This window comes from Hesperophylax consimilis, chromosome 23, assembly GCF_061612785.1.
Source record: "Hesperophylax consimilis isolate HC1 chromosome 23, BYU_Hcon_1.0, whole genome shotgun sequence".
In the NCBI taxonomy this organism is placed as follows: Eukaryota; Metazoa; Arthropoda; class Insecta; order Trichoptera; family Limnephilidae; genus Hesperophylax; species Hesperophylax consimilis.
In genome coordinates, this window is record NC_142858.1 from 9,913,360 (window position 1) to 9,935,203 (window position 21,844).

General features: G+C 34.4%; 1 protein-coding gene across 2 annotated transcripts in view; it reads right to left on the reverse strand.

Moving 5' to 3' along the window:
* Positions 1-1,056: 1,056 nt before the first annotated feature.
* Positions 1,057-21,844, reverse strand: part of LOC149412306 (UDP-N-acetylglucosamine--peptide N-acetylglucosaminyltransferase 110 kDa subunit-like) — a 118,978-nt gene continuing 98,190 nt past the window's right edge. For both annotated transcript variants that reach the window (XM_089645911.1, XM_089645912.1), the window contains 6 exons: positions 15,634-16,028; positions 14,254-15,491; positions 13,416-13,707; positions 10,484-10,664; positions 9,488-9,592; positions 1,057-7,271 (listed from right to left, as the gene is read on the reverse strand). In XM_089645911.1, coding sequence (XP_089502037.1) covers positions 7,121-7,271; positions 9,488-9,592; positions 10,484-10,664; positions 13,416-13,707; positions 14,254-15,491; positions 15,634-16,028 — 2,362 coding nt within the window. In that variant the 3' untranslated portion in view covers positions 1,057-7,120. The remainder of the gene's footprint in view (positions 7,272-9,487; positions 9,593-10,483; positions 10,665-13,415; positions 13,708-14,253; positions 15,492-15,633; positions 16,029-21,844) is intronic.

A 21,844-nucleotide genomic window follows, 5' to 3' on the forward strand; every position in this document is an offset into this window, starting at 1 on the left:
CCCCGTTGTTTCATTTCAAACCGATAATTACCTGTTCACGATGGTTTTGCCTGCACTTTCTCTTTTTATAACAATACTATATAATTACCCTTTTTAGGCGGTCAAAATCAATTTGTTATAATAATAATAATAATAATAATGTTTATTTCAGCTGGACAGAGCGGTGTGTGCAATGCTCTGCCTGCCATAAAAGTTTACATTTAAATTAATACATAAAAATAAAATGAATAAAGAAATAAATAAAAATAAAAATAATAAATAAAAAATCAATACATTGATGTGCACATTAGGTCTTTATGGTGGCTTCAGTGAAATTCTCCATCTCCGGTGTAGAGGCGCTCCCTGCCACTGGGCAACGGCCTGGACAAGAGTGTTGTCCGATCTCTGGTAGCGCTGCCTCGTCCCGGCTATTCTGTGGCGCATCAAAGCAGCGAACCCATGCACCCTTCCTTCGGTGAACATCTGTGAGGCGCTGCATCGCCAGGGGAGGCCAAATAGGGCTCTGTATGCGTGGTTGTACTGTACTCGGAGTGTGTTCATGACTATACTATATATGACAAACTGCATGAACGTGGTGAAAGCAGAGATTGTGTGTAAGGACAGGGCAGTCTGGCGTTCTGTTTTCTCTGTTTACCTCCGTAGTAGAAGTAAAAAAATCAATCTTGAGTTTACAAAATATAATTTCTTGATGAGTAAATAGTACAGTAAATGTCTCGTGTAAACTCACCATTACGCAATGACGCCTACTATCTTGTCCTGCCAATTACATAACAACAGGAGAGTATGTAGCGCTGTCAGGCAGTGCGATTGGTAGGTGTGATCCCCAATAATAAACCAAACATGCAAAAGTCTCATTTTTTTTCGGATTAGGGAAGTAGTCCGTTATGAAAATTTCGTATTTTATCAGCACAGTTGGTTTACGCCATATTAAAATAACGCAGTGAAAGTGTTAAAGTAAAATGTTTTACACCATTTTTTTTGTATCATACAGTGTACTTCTACAACATACATACATGTAGATTAATGTATGAAGGGATATAATGAAAACAACACATGTGTAATACTTTCCACACATTTTATTAGATAAAAATATATTCTAAGATAAATTCAAACCTGTTTGTACACAGAACAATGTCACAATTTTACATTTATTTAAGAAGCAGTGAAGAATATCTAATATGGTTTCAATTCTAGATGTCAACTATATTGCCACTTAGATTCACAATAGTAAGTAAGTGATATTCACTGTTCGGTCAGCACACTTGTATCGGGACTGAATTCTCCCAATATTGAATTGAGGCACAGTCTTCCATATATCACCCCGCTTTCTCCATTACTAACATTAAAGGTAAATCTAGTTAGTTACATCACTTCATTTGACACGGTTATCATATTTGCCCCTGGTGCAGAAGTCCTCTGCTAATTTTAAGGGCAATAATAGAAGTTTACACAAAATGCAGTCATACCCTAGTAATCGACGTTAATCGTTCCCACCAAACTTCATCGATCAACAATTTTCAGAAAGTTTTGGTGTAAATTTACAATTATTGTTGATCGAAAATTTAATCGATAATGGAGAAGATTATAGTAATATTCTAAATATTTTTGGAAATGAATGATAACAACAAATGTAATATTGTCGGCTTGTGTAATATTCCTAACATTACAAATAATTATTTCTTTTGAGTAATAAAAAGCACAGTGGATTTTGCTTGTTATTAAGACACGTTGTATACTACTTTTATTGATAGGATGTTGGTAATGGAACATATATTTTACATAAAAGACTGACTTTGCTTCCAATAACAATGTGTACTTTTTTTAAGAAACTTTAAAAAAAACCAAAAGTATGTCAGACAGATACACAACTGCGTTCTTTGTTTTCCTCAAAATACCTTTACATAATGTTACAATCATCAATACATATATATATATAAATGAAGGTTTTTTTAGCTACACCTACATACCATAGAAAGAAGAGTACTGAGTGAATCAGTCAGAACTAATATTTATGAAATTTTCTTAAAAAATCATGGTTTATTTTACCAATCATATTATGAAATCAGTCATTTTTGTCCAACTTAAATTGCAACTCTGCCTTTCTGGAAACACATAAATTATAATATAATCCATTCTAAATCCTTACTAACAAATTATCATATCACAAACCTTACTGTTAAAATAATGTTTGTGCTTGTTCATCTATTATTGTGCTGAAAGTTAATTTGAAACACCTGAAGTGTAATTAGCACATTAGAACACCCGAGATAAGTAATTAGCACAAAATTATCAACACCAATCAAACTGGGAAATAGAAATGTCATTCAATGGCCGATGCAAATTGATCAAATCAGTGTTAGAGAGAGGAAACGCAGTAACTCAATGGGGGACACCATTGAATCTTACTATAATCTAATTTAATTCATATAATTTGTTGGAACACTGTTATTTCTAAAGAAACAACTGAGTAAAATATGAACCCACAATAAGCAAAATCTACTGTACTCATAATTGTAGATAAATTATATTAGTTTTTAAACTTTGTATCTATAAGGTAAACAGTAACACTACCCTAAACATAGAATAAAGAAAACTAGAAGTGCCTTCTAGACAAATTTGAATGGAAACAAATGTTCCATTTAGGCCCATTTAATAGCCCAGCGCTCTGTCTCAATTACACTCGCCTGATCTCTACCCCATTTGAATTTTGTAAACACAGTTTTGGAAATACAAGTCTCGATTAGGTAAATATTTGCATCACGAAACACGCGGACACAGGGCACATCTTGTTATTCCTTTTTCAACGACCCTAAAGCAGTGTAAAGGGTCGCAGATACTTCTTGAAGTAACAATTTTTGTTTTGTTTAGTGTAATATGTATTTGAAAATACATACATTGAAAAACTAAGATGTAAATTCTATGAAAAATTTTAATCTTGTGAAGTTGAGGCCATGGTTGTAGCATTTTAAAAACTGAGTGAAGAGATAGGGACATTCACAAATTGCGTATTATTATAAAATTAAAATATTTTCATTTAGAAAATCCTTTGAAGCTAAATGAACTGCAACATTTTGAAAGTTTTGCTGTTCTAAAAACTTGAGAAGCATTAGCTTAACTCATTCACTGCTGGCTTTTTGTTGTTGATTTTTATCCACTTATTTATAACGTAAACAAACCTACTTTCATATAGCTAGTAACTAGATAACATACAAAATCCAAGTTCAAGAAAAAAGTAATTTAGCTGGTCCGCCCATAGGAGCATCAGCACTGAACGAGTTAAGCCCTTTGACGTACATAATATTTAGTGAATAATATCATTAGAATGTCCACTAAATGAAATTGTGTACAGGAATTATTGATAGGTTATATAATTAACATTTTAAATCGATGAAGACTATTTAGAAATCCAATATTTTATTAAATTCTGCTCAATTTCTTCCAAAAAATATGATCAGGGTTCCTAAAAACAAGAGAAAGGTAAATGATAGAACCATTAATGGTGCAAATCCACTACACGCATGTACACACTGACATTTGCAAGCTCTGCGATTTAAATGGTTCATTGACAACTTACATTAGATGATTCTAGAATGGTTAATACACTTGTTTCGCCGCAAAGTGGCGTATAGTCATTTAGTATTCAATGTCCCCACTTGGACCATGTTCAAGTCACAGAGCGCCCAACTTTATTGTGCAAAGTGGATACAAAGAAATTTGTTGTGTTCCGCAAGTTATCTGCCAGCCAATTTATAAGTTTAGTAGAGTTGGTCTGGCTATTCTTAGAACTGATCGACATCATGTGAAGTGTTAATAAATTGATGCTCTGTTGATAAAAGCCACTAATTATGTGTGGCATAAGTGATTTGTCATTTGGTGGAAACTTAATTCTGATTTGATAGATCTTTGGTTTGTATTCTCGCATGCGCTCTATGAAACTGGCCTTAATTTTTTTATCTTTATTACCTAATAACCAATGATATAAATATTGAAGTATAGTCTATTAATGATTAATATTTGAAATAAAATCTTTATTTATTTCTCAACTACGACTTACACATTCAAAACAAACCACTATCTATTTCTAAATAAAAACACATTAGACCACAAATAGTGTAATATTGGGAAAGTTCATGGCAGCGTACTGAAATTCACAGCTACTAGATTGCTTCAGTGAAATATCATTCTGTAGGCTTTGTTATTATAAGTTTTGATTATTTATCTTAATCTTATTGAAGCACAACAAATAACCAATAGGATAAGTTGATATAAATAACTGGAGATGTGAGACGTGGTTAAAAGGCGATAAAAAATAAATGTAATGTGCAAAAAATATTTAAATCAATTTATTAACATAGGAAGGTACTTGGAAAAATTACATATGTATTTATTATTTTTATGACATCAATCTTACACAACATTTAGAAGAATATAAGACCAATCTCAAATCACAATCAATAGTTAAACAAACTACATTCCAATAACGAATGCTTGATTACTAAATTACACATAACTAGATATTTCCAGGTTAACTAAATAAATAGTTACTCACAATAACAATAAAATAAAACACTAAAAAACAGTAAATGACTCCTTCCTCTGACATGTGACACATCCACTTTCTATCCCTGTCCTTCTATATCCATATATAAATAATATCTACTAATGTAGGATATTCCAGAGGTGAATCATTCATTCAGATATAATAACCACTGGACCTTATTTGCATGGCCAATTTGCAAACGCCCGCGAGATCACGCTGGCCAAAATGTGGGCAACTTGAAGAGATATTTTAAAATATTTATTGTAATTATTTCATAAGCTCCAGCGCTTTGGGATCTTCTTTTAATCATTCTAACTTAATAGTTTCACACTCTAACAAAAGATGTCTCGCATCTCTTTCGACTTATTTTTTATTGACATTCCATGAACCGAAATTATTAAAATATTTTTTCTTACAAATTATTGATCATGTGTTCACATATTGAAAAAAAAATCATGTTTGAATTTAAATTTATAGCAGTTCTTATCAACTAGGTCATAGACAACATACAAAAGTCATAATATTTCTACAAACGGCAATTTAAAAATAAATAATAAGCAGAATCACGCATTATAAATTTAACTATTTTTTAATAATTTTTCATAAATCCTAAAAATATGCGATAAACGATCAAATGGAGGTGCATTCAATGGCTCTCTAGCACTACCAGCAGTTTATATGTCTCCATATTAAAATTCGGAGATATATTTTTTTTAAAGAGGGCGGGTAATTTCCAAACCAAACACTTAAAAATTTCCGAGCGCTCGAGGCTGAAATTGATTATAAAGCAGAACGCTCCAGTGGATAAAGAGTAATTGAATCAATCTAATCTGGATAAAACTAGTAAATATGTATATAATTAGTAAATAGGTATGAATCGGAGGACAGGGTTGTGTGGACTTTCAATACAGCAGGGAAGGATGCAAGTTGTTGACCAAACTAATATTAGGCCAATAATTTATTATATTTCGATATTTCGCATCCCAGTTTTAGACTTCTCAAAAATGTTGTTTTGAAAATAAAGGTTATATAAACAATATTATGTTGGTTTAAATTAATGTTTTTTTTTACATTGATACAAGTATTAATTTTAACTCTTAGAGGAATTGTGGCATCCTTGTGAGCACACATATAACATAATTATTTCCTAGAGGAGCAGTGTGCTTTTATAAAGTTCTTGTGATGTTCTTCTAGAAGGAAAGGCACAGTGCTTTCATAAAGTTCTTGTGATGTTCTTCTAGATGGAAAGGCTCAGTGCTTTTATAAAGTTCTTGTGATGTTCTTCTAGATGGAAAGGCTGAGTGACTTTGAAATAAATTCATATCTCTTAGATTTGCCATCCGATCCCCAATGTGATGTTGACAAGTTGAGTGAAGACAAACTAAATCCAGATGAAATATTAAATCTTACAGAAACCTTGGAAAAGTCGACAGTCTAAGGAAGTATTACCCCGTTTGACAAAGGCAGAACATTTGCCAGTGCCAGTAAGAGCAAATGTTCGTAGATGTGCTAACTAACTGTAATATCCGCGCAGTTCAACGCCAGTCCAAATGGGAATGCTTGGCGTTTAATAGTTGCATTGTATCTTTCAGAATTGCAAAACTGCTTCCACAACTTCCACAAAAAATTATTTCCATATTTAAGTCACAGGTTTCACATAGTTTTTAATTATTATCAATCATTATATTTACTTTTTATTTAAAAAAAAAATACTATTGGAGCAGTGGTAGTTTTTAATAACCACATCAATTTTTTGAATAAATTACATTGAATAATAAGATTTTTTTTTACTGATTTTATTGAATTTAAAGCTCCCAATAATGCATATTTAGTTGTCATAATATTTTAAGTAGGTTTCGGAGAATATCTGCATCATCAACTCAGAAATATACTTTTTTGAGTTGTCATTTTAATTAAAATAATACAAAACTAACATTTTTTTGCAATGTTCAATGTCAGAAAAATTAAAACTGTTTATAACAGTATCTTTAATTTATGAAAACACCCCACTTAGGATTGAAATTGAATTTAATTCAATGCCTTTGAATATTATACCAGAGAAATACCAGTGTTTTCCTCAATAAATGGTTCAGTGTAGCTGAGAATTCTTGTGTCTTGAAGCTGAAGTAGTAAAAAATAATCTAGGGAAGTTAATTCCTTTAAAACTCATTTCAAATGACTTTTTTGTTCTAATAAATAGTGTAATAACATTGGCAAACACCAATCACTATATAAAATGTATCTTTTAGAGGAAGTTATCCAAAATAACATAACGGTAGAACACATAAAAAATCAAGATAACTAAAATATGTACAAATTATTATAAACAATTATTGCTCACAGAGCTCTCTAGCATACAAAGTTCTAAATTTGTCTTCTAGATTAATATGTTATATTAGTCACAAACAAGTGCCAAATCTTAAGATATATTAAAAGTCCGTAACAAATATCTCAAGAATATTTACACTCACAAAAATGTAACAAAATTTGAATTTAGGCTGAGGGTCACAGAAAAAACCAATAATGTTACAGAATCCATTGTGTTGAAATGCTTAAATTACTTATTACTTAATGCCTTCCTCAATTAGTAAGATGCTGTGGCTCGAGATCATGAGAGAAGCGCTCCCACATTCGTGCGTACAGTCCCTCCAGTCCTTGCGCGTACTTCTTGCAGTCAAAAAGCGGGCTTTCTTCACGCATGGCCCAAACTTTGGCACGAATTGCTTTCAAACTGAAAGAATATACACATATTCTTGCAATGGTTTTTTAACACATAAAAAGCAAATAAATTAACTGGAAAGAAATAAAAATTATGAAAATTGGATTACATATAAACATAGTTGCAAAACTCTTTATTATATACAGACAAACTTGGTTATAACGAGCAAGAGGGGACCGACTAAATTCGCTCTTTATAACCCTGGCAAGAAATAAAAATTATGCAAATTGAAAGTCATATGTATTTAAGTCGTATGTGCCTACCTTAATGCCTCTACTATCATTATATTCGCAAATGTGCAGTATATTTTCAAAATATGGGAAGGTATTAACTATTAAAAAATAAATTAGAAAAATAAACTTATATTTCTCAAATTAATTATAAATGATTGTTGTAAAGATTTCGCTTTCATGCTTCTCAATTTCCTCTTCAAAACAATCAACGCTTTATAACTATCATCCCCTGGTTCAAGGCTTCCAAGAAAAATATCACTAAATTGTCTATCTTTTTATCACTAGCTTGTGAGTGTTGTGTGCGGGATTGATTTTCGGCTGTAAAAATTTACTCGTCACAATCCTGTGATGCACAACCTGCAGCCCCATTCTTGCAGCCTGCGTGCTAATTTCATACAGCCCACTTGTCCATAGAGAAAAATCTAAATATTTGGGGTATTTCTTGAAAACCCTGGCTGACAACATTTTTTTATAGAGTTTTGGTTACTTTATGCTGCATTTCCTAAAAGGAACAAAATTTGAAGAACCGGTTTGCATAACAAAAAATTCAACAGAAACCTTAACTCTTGAATTTTGCTGCTAACCGCCTCCCCCTCAACGAATACAAAAAATAATCTACTTGTAGGTCGCGGGCTATTTGAAAAGTAGGCAAAGCGGCCCCTCTGCTGAAAAAGTTGTGCATCACTACCATAAATTTACCCTGTGCAGGGATCTAGGTACTCATAACTAGGTACCTTCATAAACATATTTGTTGGTTTTTAAAACAACATTGACAATGAGTTGTATAACAAAAGAACACGTAAAAAGAGAAAAAATTTGCTCAAATTTAGCATGACTTCCGCAGATTTTATGACAATTTTACATTGTGCCCGATGGATAGCAATGGTTCACATAGCCGACAATCTTACACAGGTAGTGCCATAAAAATATTAACCCGTCCCTATCGGAATAGGAAATCTCTGTTTGTTAGTACTTACTTCAGGAATAATTCTAGAATAATTACCAACTATTTTTTCAGAGCTAACGACCCATTCATGTATTCAGAAATTGTGTTGACAAAATTATTTGCTCAGTATATCAGGGAATCGACCTCGTTATAACAGTCAACCATTTTATGAAGTAAAATATCGTTTTGTGATTGCTCATTATAGCCGTGATCATTATAACCAAGTTCGACTGTAGTTGATTTCTCGTAATTGGGACACATTGGGCCCATACATTTTGTCCCAAATAAGCAATGTTTACGGTAGTTAAAAAAAAATTTATATACATATATATATATATATATGAATGTTATTTACAGAACTTTTTTACAAGTATGTTTTTTATAAAATTTTGAAAAAACAAAGAAGAATTCTTTATTTGGTTTCTGTTTCTTGGGTTTTGTCCCAAATAACCGGTTGTCCCGATACATTGGTGTACCACTTAAGAGGAGTTGAGGGGTTTTTTCACCATCTAGCTTATCCATAGGATAATGTATATTTTCAATTTGGGATTTATTTATTTATAAAATCCGAAATTACTATTCGGTATTCGAACCAAAGAATGTTGGCTATATATCGGATAAGTCAGTCGAGTTTTTTACCTATTGCGAGAACATATTTATTTGATAACTTAATAATGTACATTATCCTTTGGAGAAGCTATCAAGAGGGTGGTGAATTATCACTGACTGTATTATAATATGCTTTTGAAAATTCTGTCATAATGCATTTAAAAAAAAGCTAAACCTTCTTTTTTGCACAATATTTGTTGGACTTCATTGCGTCAATTTTCCATTTACATAATATTTGAATAAATTAAAAATTTTGACATTAAAATATTCGGCTAGGTTATAACATTGTTACATGTTGCACCCTTGAAAGGTATTACCAAATAATAACATTAAAAATAAAATGGGGTTCACCAAATTATCAGCAAAAAAACACGAATAAAATAAAGAAAGAGTGCATAATTTCATTTTAAATAGGTAATATGTATGTATTAACGACTTACTATTCTTTATCATTGCCGAGACGTATGGCAATATCTTGGTATTCTTGACGGGTACTGGCAATGAGTTCTGAGCAGCCAAGAGTATTCAACTGCGAAGCTGCCACTCTGAAATTATTTAAGCAATCAAATTGTTACTCACTCGCTCCCTCTTACTTAAACATAAAAACTGATTGTAAGATGAGGCTTTGTGCCAGAACTTAAAGAGTTTAGTTTCATACAGCTGTTGATGTGGGCACCTTGCACTTCGATCCACTTGAGGACAATAAGTGTATAAAACAGTGATCAGATAGAATAATAGAACAGATCCCGTTTCGGCCTAACACTTACAAGCCTGGTACATATTGGGTACTTAAAGATTGTCATTGTCAGGAAGGAATGGCAGATAAAAGGTGTGGCTTTTGTTCAATATTAGAACAAAGTTGTTGAAGACCTATTAATTATGTAACTAACTAACCATCACGCCGTTTCTCCGCAGGGGTAGGCAGAGAGGACTGACCTGCAAACAACTCGGTCTTGGCACACACTTCTTGCCTCATTCACATTCATACATCGTCTCATACATACTATAATACTGTTATTATACATTATTATTATTCGTAAACTAAATTAGATAAAAATTTTATAAAAACAACATTTGGTTGGTTACTTTAAGTACATAAAATGAATCATTTTACCTTTTAAGACCTGAACTACGTACATTATACACACAGGTAAACAAATTTGAATACTTGATACCAGCGCAGAGAAGAAGTAGATTTATTAGTTTTAGTTTAGACTAGCTGATGTGTACCCGGCGTTACTCGACTTTTCTCTACTTTCTATAAATACATATATATAAACCTTCCGGAATAATTTCTCTAAAACCTTATCAAAATCCATTGGGTACTTTAGCGACTTTATTTTGGTATAATAGAGAAGTTATGCAGTGTTCATTTGAATTAACATTAGGTCTCAAAGTGTTATCATAAAATATACAATAATAAAAATGAATGGTACCGTGAAGCCAGAGTCTTTCCGGGAAGGGTAATCACAGGCGTGCCGGTCCACAGAACGTCCATGCTAGTGGTGTGTCCATTGCACAGCGGTGTGTCTAGGCAGATGTCAGCCAACTGGCCGCGCCGCACATGCTCTTCCTTGGCCGCCACGTTGGAAAATAGGATCCTGCCGGCTGGCAAACCTGCAACAATTCATCAGTAAACAGTCAGCAACAAAAAATAAACTAATTAACAAACAATTAAATAATCAACTACGGTCAATAATAAATCAATAAACAATCAATTATCATAAATAAATAATTAATCAATGAACAGCCAATTATCATCAACAATCAAAGTAACGCAGTGATGCAAATTCACTTTCGAGTAAGTCATGTTTGGCAGCGCTCCAGGAGAAGCAAAAATCTATTTTACGCACTTAATGAGTATGGCAATAGTAATATCAAAGAAGAAATTCGTCGCATATTGGAAAAACATCATTAAACTTTTACTGATGCAGAATGATATTTAGGGATAACAGTGATATGTAATAGCAATCAGCAGTGCAAAATTCTTGGCTATTTCACAATATGTATTCATTATTGACTTATAAAACCTTGTTTCTATATTATTTTTTTTAATAATTTGAATTATTTTTTTTGGCTTGTTAATCACCAGAGATGTGCAAAATGGGTACCCAAAATCATTTGAAATGCAAAATGGAAATGGGTCAAAACTTTTCCATTTTAAAATGCAAAATGGTTTTTAGAAAAGCATTTCAAATGCAAAATGCAAAATACCTATTTTCAAAATGCATTGAAAATGCAAAATGGTTTCTCAGGTCAAACAATTAAAATAATGATAGAATTTTTAAATAATTTTGTCATTTAATAATGGACATCAATGTAGAACAAACATAACACATGATGGTAAATCCAAAAACACCACGACTACAGATTATGAAACCACAAAAAATTTGCGCGGGACTTATGTTGCCAACGTAAAAACATAGAAACTGCTATCTAACATTTAATATTACCTACAGCGTCATGGCCCCATGTTCAGTATTTGAATCAGTATTTTTTGTAATGGTATCACTCAATTGCCAGGGCTCCTACCAGGGAGCAACTTGACAAATGTAAATTATCTCTCATAGCGAGGTTGAGGACCGACTGATATTTGGGGCTTATGAAAAAAAGATGCTCGTAGTAGGAAGAATGTTGCAAAAAAGCATTTAAAATGGAAAATGCATTGAGAAAAGCATTTAAAATGCAAAATGAAAAATGGTTTTTAGAAAACCATTTAAAATGCAAAATGGAAAATACCCATTTTGCATTTCCATTTGAAATGGATTTATTTGAAATATAGCACTATCTCTGTTAATCACATGTCAAAAAATGTATTAGAATCAAGATATAATTACTGCTAGCATCAAACTTTCATTTAATCGCCAAATCAAATAAAAAAAAACCGCATCGCAAATAGAAGACAGAACCCAAAAACAGATTAAACTAATCTCAATTTATTTTTTTTTAGAAGGAAGCAAATACTTTGGGGTATGACATTATAAATTAAATGAAAAAACACATTTTGTAATACACCACTTTTTCATTGAATTAATAACTGACGGCAAACCAGGTTTCGCTTATCTCAAGCTTCATCAGGGCTATTATAGTAACTGTTAATATAGTAGCTCTGATGAAGCTCGAGAAAGGCGAAACCTTGTTGCCTGTCAATTATTAATTCAATAAAAATGTGGTGTATTACAAATTTGGTTGCACGTTTAATAGATTTAACCAAGTTAAACACAATAGGGTATTTTAACAAATGCTGTTAAAAATATGCGCAAGATTTAAAGTTTATTTTCTTTTCTGATTCTTATCGTCGTACTGTGGAATTTAAATATTTTCATTCATAATTATTGATTTTAAAAATGATCTAAAATGGTTCAAACTGACAACAATATCATATTGATGTAATTAACGCTACTGGCTGGTAAGACTACTGTCACTAACGCCATATTCACAAATAAAAACATATTTGTTGTTTTGGTGGCAAATCGAAAATGGCTCAGATTAAATAATTGTACAAAAAAAATTCAATAACGTAAAAATAAAATAAAAATGACATTGTTATTATCGACAATAAAAATACACAGTGATAAAACCCCAATCAATGGAAAAATTACCCCAAATGTCTTATTCGACAACCAAGTTTAATGCGGGTTTCAAAGATACAGTATTGTACTGTAATTTGAAATACAAATGGTTAAACTTATTTGGGTTAAATCTATTTTATCCAACAATGATTTCGAGTCCTTAATTTAATTTTCAACGCAAAGCTAGTGCAAAAATTACTATATGCAATAGAACCTACAAAAAATCGCTGCAAAAGGTAGTGAAAGAATCACTTCTGTATAATATATATATCAAATGACTTCGCACAATAAAACATTGTCACAAATTTGTATATAATTCACATGATCAAACCAAATCTGAGCACACAATGCAAAACTGCAGGTGATTTTAAAAAGTGACACGAACCGTGCTCATGGCTTAAAGTGTTCTAATGATTGTCATAAAAAGTATAAATGCGAGGATTTAAAAAAGTTTTATTGTGGTTTATTCTCTAAAGATGAATTTATAGAAGGAATTGGGAAAACCACATTTTTATTTCTGAAGGCGGGTTTGGTCACTTTGGTCTGCCAGAGGTCACCCAAAGTGGTTCGCTACGTTTGGTAATATAGCAGAGTGTTCAGGATGCGCCTGCCCACCAGCTGCATGGTGTGCCAGATCGGGAGAGGCTGCTTTCACCTCTCCAACTGGTCACTCGACCCATCGCCTTGCGCTGCAGTGGGAGGAATATATTCATAAGATTCATACCCTAAAGGAGGATCATTTATTTGTTATTTGAACTCCGCCAGCTCACGCCAGTTTGATCATACAAATATGTACCTAGCTGCTGCGCGGCGAGGTGCAGGTTGGGCTCCCCCACGGCCGGGAACCTGAGCAGCCACAGGACCGAGTTAGGCACGTGGCGCAGGATGGTGACCCACATGGCCAGCGTGGTGGGGTCAATCTTGTACAGCTGGTTGAAGTTGCAGAACACAATGGCGTCGTCGGGCAGGCCGTACTGCTGGCGGGAAGTCACCAGAATACTCTGCGGCACCTCTTCACCTGTGGCCGCCTTGTTGTTGGTCTGTGGCGTTGCCAGTCCATTCTGTACTACCACGCCATTCACGGATGTCTGCAAATGACAAGTTAATTTCAGAAAAGAATAAGAGCTTCTATACCAGATAAGAAATGGCTAGTTGTACATTGATGTGAAGAAAATAAATGATATGTGACTGCAAAAATATTTTTAAGGTGTCAATGTTAACATTGTTTGAGTTAATCAAATATGTTGAATATTAACACATTTCTGGCGGCTGTTTTTTGCGCTGGCGCTAAGCTGTCATTTGGTAATTATGTACATATAGTTGGGACTTTTACAAAGAGATTGGTGTATAATATTCATATTAAAATATTGAATAATTCCATCTTTTCTACCATTGAAATGAGGCCGGCGCAAAAGGTAGTACTACCCTTCCCGGCGTTAAGCATCATTGAAATGAAGCCGGCGCAAAAGGTAGAACTACCCTTCCCGGCGTTAAGCATAAATCGACCGAACGGGTAGAAATACCTTTCGGGCCGAAGTGTGTTAATATATATGTTGAAATTATTGAAAAAAAGATTTTTAATTCACAATACCGAGCAATAACATTTTACAAAAATGAAGAGAAGCTGAAATAACCTGTATTTGTCCGCAGGCGATCATGGTGACGATAGGTGATGTAGTAGGTAATTCCGCCACCTTGTGAGAGATGTGGACCGGGTGGGATGTTCCAATCACTTCACGAACTTCCTTGACGGATGTAGACTCCACCAAAGGAGACAGATCAGCACCGTTGATCACGGCGATGTTATCAGCTAGTGAGGAATTAGCATGGCTGCGATCACTAACAATCAACCTTTCACGTAAATGTGGGAACATTTGTTTGTGGTCTCCAACAAAGAAAGTGTCGGGCATGTATGCCAGCTTCTCAGAGTACTGATCTGCTAATTCGAGTGGACTGGTCACTGCATCCGTTATGATATAATCCATGTAGTGTGCCCCACTAGTCCCTGGATAGCCCAGCCACATCACCTGTATGGGGGCGGGGCGAAGGGCAAAGATCTCGTTACGAGCTCCCTTTGTGTATCCGTTCATGTTGATAAGTATATTGATACCATCATTGTAGATGAGATCAGCCGCTCTGCCATTGTCAGGAATTGTAGATAGATCTACAAAGTTCTCTGATTCTCGTGAAACTTTGGCACGGAACGTAGTGCCGTCATCAGGGCTCAATGCATAGCAGAATACTTCCACCCTCGATCTGTCATGCATTCCTGGAATGGACTGCATGAGATGAGATGTGGGGTGATTACCAAAATCACTGCTGACATACCCAATACGCAGCCTTCCCTGAATCTCGCGGCCAAACTGGTACGACAGCTTGTGCAAGACGCAAACTTTCTCCTCGCATAAACTAGCATGACGGGCAGCAATCAGTTTTCTGTATTCATGCGATAAAGGGTACAGCATGGAATGATGTGGGTGAATGGAAGGCAGTCGGCCTTTATCTAGCTGCTCCGCTACAATACTGACAAGTTTCCCCATGCGAGCATCATAATCTGTCCAATCGCACACAATCTGCAAGCAGTGAGCTAGGTTACAGTATGCATCAGGAAAGTCTGGTTTCAACTTGAGAGCTGTCCTATAAGACAGAATTGCTTCAGGAATGTTTCCGGAATCCTTGTGGATGCTAGCAAGATTACTGTGGGCGTCAGCAAACGCCGGGTTGATCCCAATAGCTCGAGTGTAGCAATTAAGGGCTCCGGTGATATCTTGCATCTCTTTGAGGGTATTTCCCATGTTACTATAGGCATCAGCAAATGTCGGCTGAATCCTTATAGCTTCTCTGTAGTGTGTGAGGGCTTCATTTAGTTTTCCTATAAATAGAAAACAATAAAGTCAGATAAAGCCAGAATTAAATTAATAATTAATAATATCATGTAAAAGCCCTCTGGGCGTTAAATAAATAAATAAATGAAAAAAAAAAAAAAAAAAAAAAAATTTGGTCAGCGTAAATACCTTGCTGTTGCAGAACTGAAGCGAGGTTGCTATGAGCAGCAGCAAACTCGGGAAAGACCTCGAGGGCTTTCAAATATAGGCGTGTGGCTTCCTCGATGAAGCCTTGCTCCCTCTTGATGTTGGCGAGGTTATTGAGGGAATCAGCGTGAGAAGGACACAGTCGCAGCGCCGTGTTGTAACACTCCTCCGCCTCTTCCACCTGCCCTTTCTCCTTGAGCGCGTTGGCCAGGTTGCAGTACGCATCGGGGAAGTTGGGCTGCAGCTCGATGGCGCGGCGGTATGTGTCGATGGCCAAGTCGATGAGCCCCTGCTCATAGTACACACATGCCAAGTTTCCGTGTACAACGGCATTGTTTGGGGCAAAGTTTAGTGCCCTTAGGTAAGCAGCTACCGCTCTGTAACAATTAAATACAATGAATCTTTTTAATTCAATTTCATTCCACCAAAACACAATAACAAATTATACAAAGAACCTATACAGGGTGTCCGGAAACTCGTAGTACAAGCGGGAAACTGGTGAATCTACATCACATTTGGAGTCGATTTTGTAGTATATTTTTTTTTTATTTGAGCTTTCGTTATCGAGTAAATCGAGTTTGAAGTTGATTTTTTTTTTTTTTTTTTTTTAATCAAATTCTTATAAATTATTACTGAAGATCAAAGTACCCAACTAATTAAAACTATTTGAAAGTAAAACAAATGAAGAAACTCGGATTTGAAGCATTATTTTGAAATCACCCTTCATTTAACCCGGTGTAATCATAAAATATTTCTGCTCTGCAGGGTTAAAACATCTGTTATTCAACCCTAAACACCAGAAAAAACTTTAACCCTAAAATAGCCGAAAAATATTTTTTTTTGGTTTTTTTTTTTTTTTTTTGAAAATGCTCAAATCAAAAAACTTTATGTTTTTTTGGGTTCCCCATGTGGTGTAGATTCTCCAGTTTCCCGCTTGTACTACGAGTTTCCGGACACCGTGTATAATATTATTATATTTCATAAATGTTTCCTAGGATTGGATGCAAAAGGTGTTTTGTTAATTTTTTGAGTGTTCACGGAGATTTACATTTTTGTTTATGGTGAAGATTTCTTAGATCCAGGGCAACTATAATGTCGAGATAAAATTTACCTTTGTTTTGGTGATATCCGAAAGTATATTAAGCTATACTACCTACTTGATTATAATGAATAAAAATCCAATTGAATACCATAGAATGACATTAGTGAAGTCACTACTCCTACCTTCAATAGATCATTAAAAATAAGGCAATCTGATTTTACAATGGTAGGTAATTAATTTTATAAACTTATTGTTATTTGTGATTTTTCCTACCTAGTTTCCCTATATTTTCCGTACAAAATACGAGTGCAACGCATTTGTGTATTTTCACAAAATTTCCGTGTTATGACAAGAATCCTTCTGGAATCTAAATAGAAAACTGATATACACTCAAAATCACTCAAGGGCACCAGATATTTTTTACAATGAGTTGAATGATTCTAAGCACAGCTCCAGAAACAATATTATGGTATTGTCATGGAATATGGAATGATAACAAGTTTGACAGCTAACAGATCAGTATTTCAACTTTCGTGTTGCCAAATTGGCGTTTATAACCGACAATCGGAACTTTGTAATTTGTCCCAATGTATGTCCCGAATCAGCGAATTCCCGAAGCATACACACCCGCAAGCCCTGGATTCTGTTCGAAAACAGGATAATGTGCAATATGTGAGAGTGCATCGTGCTAAAATAGGTACCTACCTACCCATTAATATTTTATAATATTAACTCGCTGATATGTCATTTATGTAAGCGTTTAAAACAAGCCTAAAAATACGGGGGCGTTTTGTCATGGCAGACATTAACATTGTCAGGGCCGGCCCTGTGCATGCGCAATTGGATTGCGAAATTCCGCTCTGGGCGCCGACTTGCCAAGGCGCCAAGGAGCCAAGGAGGCGCTGATAATAACTAACGCCTAATAAAGTGCTCTTGAGGTTTTTACTAGCGCCAGGCGCCGCCTGGCTCAGGGACCATTTTATTAATCTTTAGTTATAAAATATACTTTATATGGTATTAACCTGCAATATGTATGACATGCGTAGGTACTACAACTTGTTTATCACAACATTGGGGCACATCCCACTAAATAAATATCGCAACAAAAAGAAACAAGGAAAAAATGGCAAGACAGAGAGGTGTGGTGATCTATATTATTTTCCCACCACAATATGAATTGTTTGTTTGCGGCTGTACATGCGCAATTAGAATATGAATACATGGTTTTGTCCATATAAAAACTCAATTCTTTCAAGAAAGGCATGAATGTCTAAAAAGAGTTTTTTTTCCTGAAATAATTAAATAAGCGCCGTTTATATAAAACAATTCACCCTTTACTGGTATATAAAATCGATAACAATTCGCAGTAATAGTTACGGTAAGGTGGACCCTTTAATTTTCGGCCGTTGATATTTTCATATAATATATATATACACATAATATATATATTAAAATTTTTGAAATAAAGATGCCGCACTAGCTTTGGGATAGGTTGGTGTGCAAACAAGTACCCATAACGAGATTTTGCGAGATTTTTGGCATTGCATATACACTGCATAAATAGTACAATTATAACGTCTTAGGCTATATTACCTGTAATTGTTATAAATAAATGTACAAATTATATAAATAAATAAATAACCATCACACATAAAACTTTGGGTACCTACCGACGTTTCTCACCAATCTACAGCATTTATCAACTCATTTACAGATTTACATTTTCGCGGTATGGCAATACTCATCCAACTGAAGTTGACAACACTGAAAAACGGTCTTTAAAACTTAATTCAGTTCGGAAAACCTGTATTTCCTGGAATTGTTTCCTGATTATCTGGAATTTCTGGCGATATTCTGTCCACGTATATCTAAAGTAAGTGTAGAAAATATTGAATGGTTTATTGTTAAAAAGGGACTTGTTGTTTTGGTCAAATTAACATTTGAATTCAGTTTTATTATCTTGATGTAGTCGCAAGTTTGTAAAAGAATCAGACCATTTTGAAATTTTCTTTAAACTTCAACAACAGATATGAATTTTTTCTCTTAAAAAGACATTTCCAGGAGATGTCCAATTATAAAACTAAACCTGCCCGTATAAAATATATATTCCAAGTATTATGTAAACCGACAAAATTCTCGTATTTGCAATGATTTTTTTGTTTTAATCAGACTATTGTCGGACATGACCAAGGCATGATGCGTATGGTGTAATCTGTAATTCCCATTATACTGTTATTTTTCATATCGGTTTGTGTATTAAAACTTCACTAAATTAACATTCAAATCATTAGGAAAATGAAAACCGCTTCTTTTTCACATATCTACGAAGATTTATTTCCTTAAAGTATAAACGGCCAATGCTGTCTTGTCTGACTTGTAGATGAAAAAATAAAAATCAGCACAAAATCTTGGTCACTATTTATTTTTCGATTAAAAATGTGTCCGCGGTACTTTGCGTAGGCTTTTTAAATCACGCATTTCCATATTTTTTCACTGTATTGGTAAAAACATAAAGGAGGAAAATAAACTACCCCAGAATTTGTTTTAGCAAACTATCTACTGACTGCAATGCAAAACTGGAAAAGAGATAGTTCAAAATCAAGTGTAGCTCAAATAAGTATAATTTTAGTTTTCACTGAAATTTCAGTTGTTTTAGTCTTAAACGAATTCTCTGCAGTAAACCTTCAAGGCGTTTTCCAAAAAGGGAAGGGATAGGTAGAGAGGATATACCGCCTTACAGCTCTGTCTTGGCACACACCCAATGCATATGCTTACACATCACATTCATGCATCGTCTCATACATTCTATATTGTTATTTTTACTAGGTACATACTAAGTATTTGACTTTTAAAAACATTACGCACAGAAGTACCAAGTAGAGACAGGATAATAATATTACAAATCTCATTACATATGATCGAAACGAAGTTTTCTCGTATGTTCCACGTCAGTATAATTGGCGTGGGACGAACCACGTCGCAATAAGGAGATCAGTTGCAAAGGTTTATTTCAAGTTTAATTTCTCGTCTCGGTAACTTTTCCATTAGATATTCCGCACACGGGGAAACGTAACTCAGACGGTTGCCGGGACTCATTGAAAGCAGAAAAAATAAATTGAATGTTTTAGGATAAATGAAAATGCTAATAAATTCAATGAAAGATATTATCAGGAAAATGCGAGTGAATTTGAATAAAATTACGGAGAGATTCATTCCGAAGTCAATTTACGATCCTCAAAGATGCCTCACGGTTATTGGGAGGGCTTACTAGAACATTTTTCAATTTTACGTAATCGCCAGGTTTATCCCTCCTTCTGACTTTTTCAAATTTATTTTTGAGGGAATCGGGTAAAACAAGTTGTGACGAATGAACACATAATATTGCAAATAATCTATTAATATAAAGAAGAATGTAGTAATGTTCGTGGCGAGCGGCGTGAATTTGATTTCCTTCCATTTTTATTATGAGGTTGATGTAATTACGCACACGTGACCTTCAAAACGAAAAGAACGTCACTGTCTATATGATATTTAGAAAAACCACCCCGTCCTCTTTTCCCACCCCGTAATGCAGTATTTCGATGCTACTCGGTGATTTTTTAAAGTTTATTTGACGTTCAAAATTAGAGGAAAATTACGTTCAACATCTGATTGTGCATAAAGCCCGGGCAACCTCAGGGACTTCAGCGATGTATATATCTACGTTTATAAAGAACAGTGCCCGGTCGTGGTTTTATTTTTTTATACAAATCCACAGTTTTATTCAGAGATTGATGAAATTTTGCACACTTGACATTCAAAACAAAAATAATTCAATGTGTTTTTTAGATATATATCGATATCGTCCGAGGAAGACATGAAACAAATACGTATATGTGATATAGTGAGGCTATCTGTGGTATAGAAATGGATAAAATTAAGAAATGGATGCTTAGATTGCATATAGAGCGGTTGAACGAGAAAGGAGTGTTATGAGATTATATAACGTGGACGTGAATGGCAGAAGAATTCGGTGACGCCCGAAGAAAACATGGCACGTTGAAATTAATCAAAACACTTAAAAAAATTACCTTTTCAAGTCTCGATAATATTATTATTTCCACCTAGTTTAATTGCATTCACAACCTCAAAACTTTATTCCAAATCATTAATAACCCCGTGCAATGCCGGATTCACTTTAGCTAGTTCAGCATAAAAGAAAATTGAAATTTAACACAGTTAATGAGGAAGTGACAATATAAAACAAGGATAAGGATTATTTACTATCATTAAAATAAAGGCTTTAGTATAAATTTCGTGTTGAAATAAAATCTTTATTTATTTGGGAGGCCACTTAATAATAATATCGCAGATTAATTTGTGCACAGAAGAAACAGTTTAATGTCAGAACTTTGAATTACTTTTTAACTAAATTCATTCGTTCTTATATAAATACTTAGTTATTAATTGGACTACATCAAATTAGGTCATACGTTTTTCTCTAATGATATCAATAAACCCACTTTAAGCTCATTTTCTGTAGAAATTACATCTGTAATTATGGCGTTTGGCCTTAATATTAATTTTAAATTAAATTCTTAGGTGGTGAAGTCACTAGTGGAATTTTAGAAAATATAAATTGAATGCCTAATACAGCATTTTGTGTACCTACTTAAAATGGATTCACAGAAATACAGATTACCCGAGGTGTTTTTCTGCCGCCAATCCTCCAAAGTGGCCAAAACACGCCACCGATCGAGAGGGCTTAAAGTTAAACGCGACGTTCGTCATAATCTAAGTGTTCATCGATGGCGTTAATAAAATTATTTTATTCAAATATGCTTTTTATATATATATTTTGATAACTGGAGACGGTTTACTCGTAGTTCCCGTGAGCACTTAGGCCATAGGCCCATTGTGCTATCTCCCGTTTTACCTCAATCCTAACAGTCACCCGGTCCCTTTAGTAAAGTTCACCAGGGTTGTCATTGGGTATGTGGCTATGTCTTCTGGTTCTACTGTATGTCTCCCCAGGTATCTGAGCCTAGTTCCCACCAGGGCAGGACATTGGAGTCTCTTCATCTCTTCACATTTCCTGCATCTATTGGTGTTTTCCACTCCCAATATCTGCATGTGTCTCTTGATACGGCAGTGTCCTGTTAGTAGTCCTAC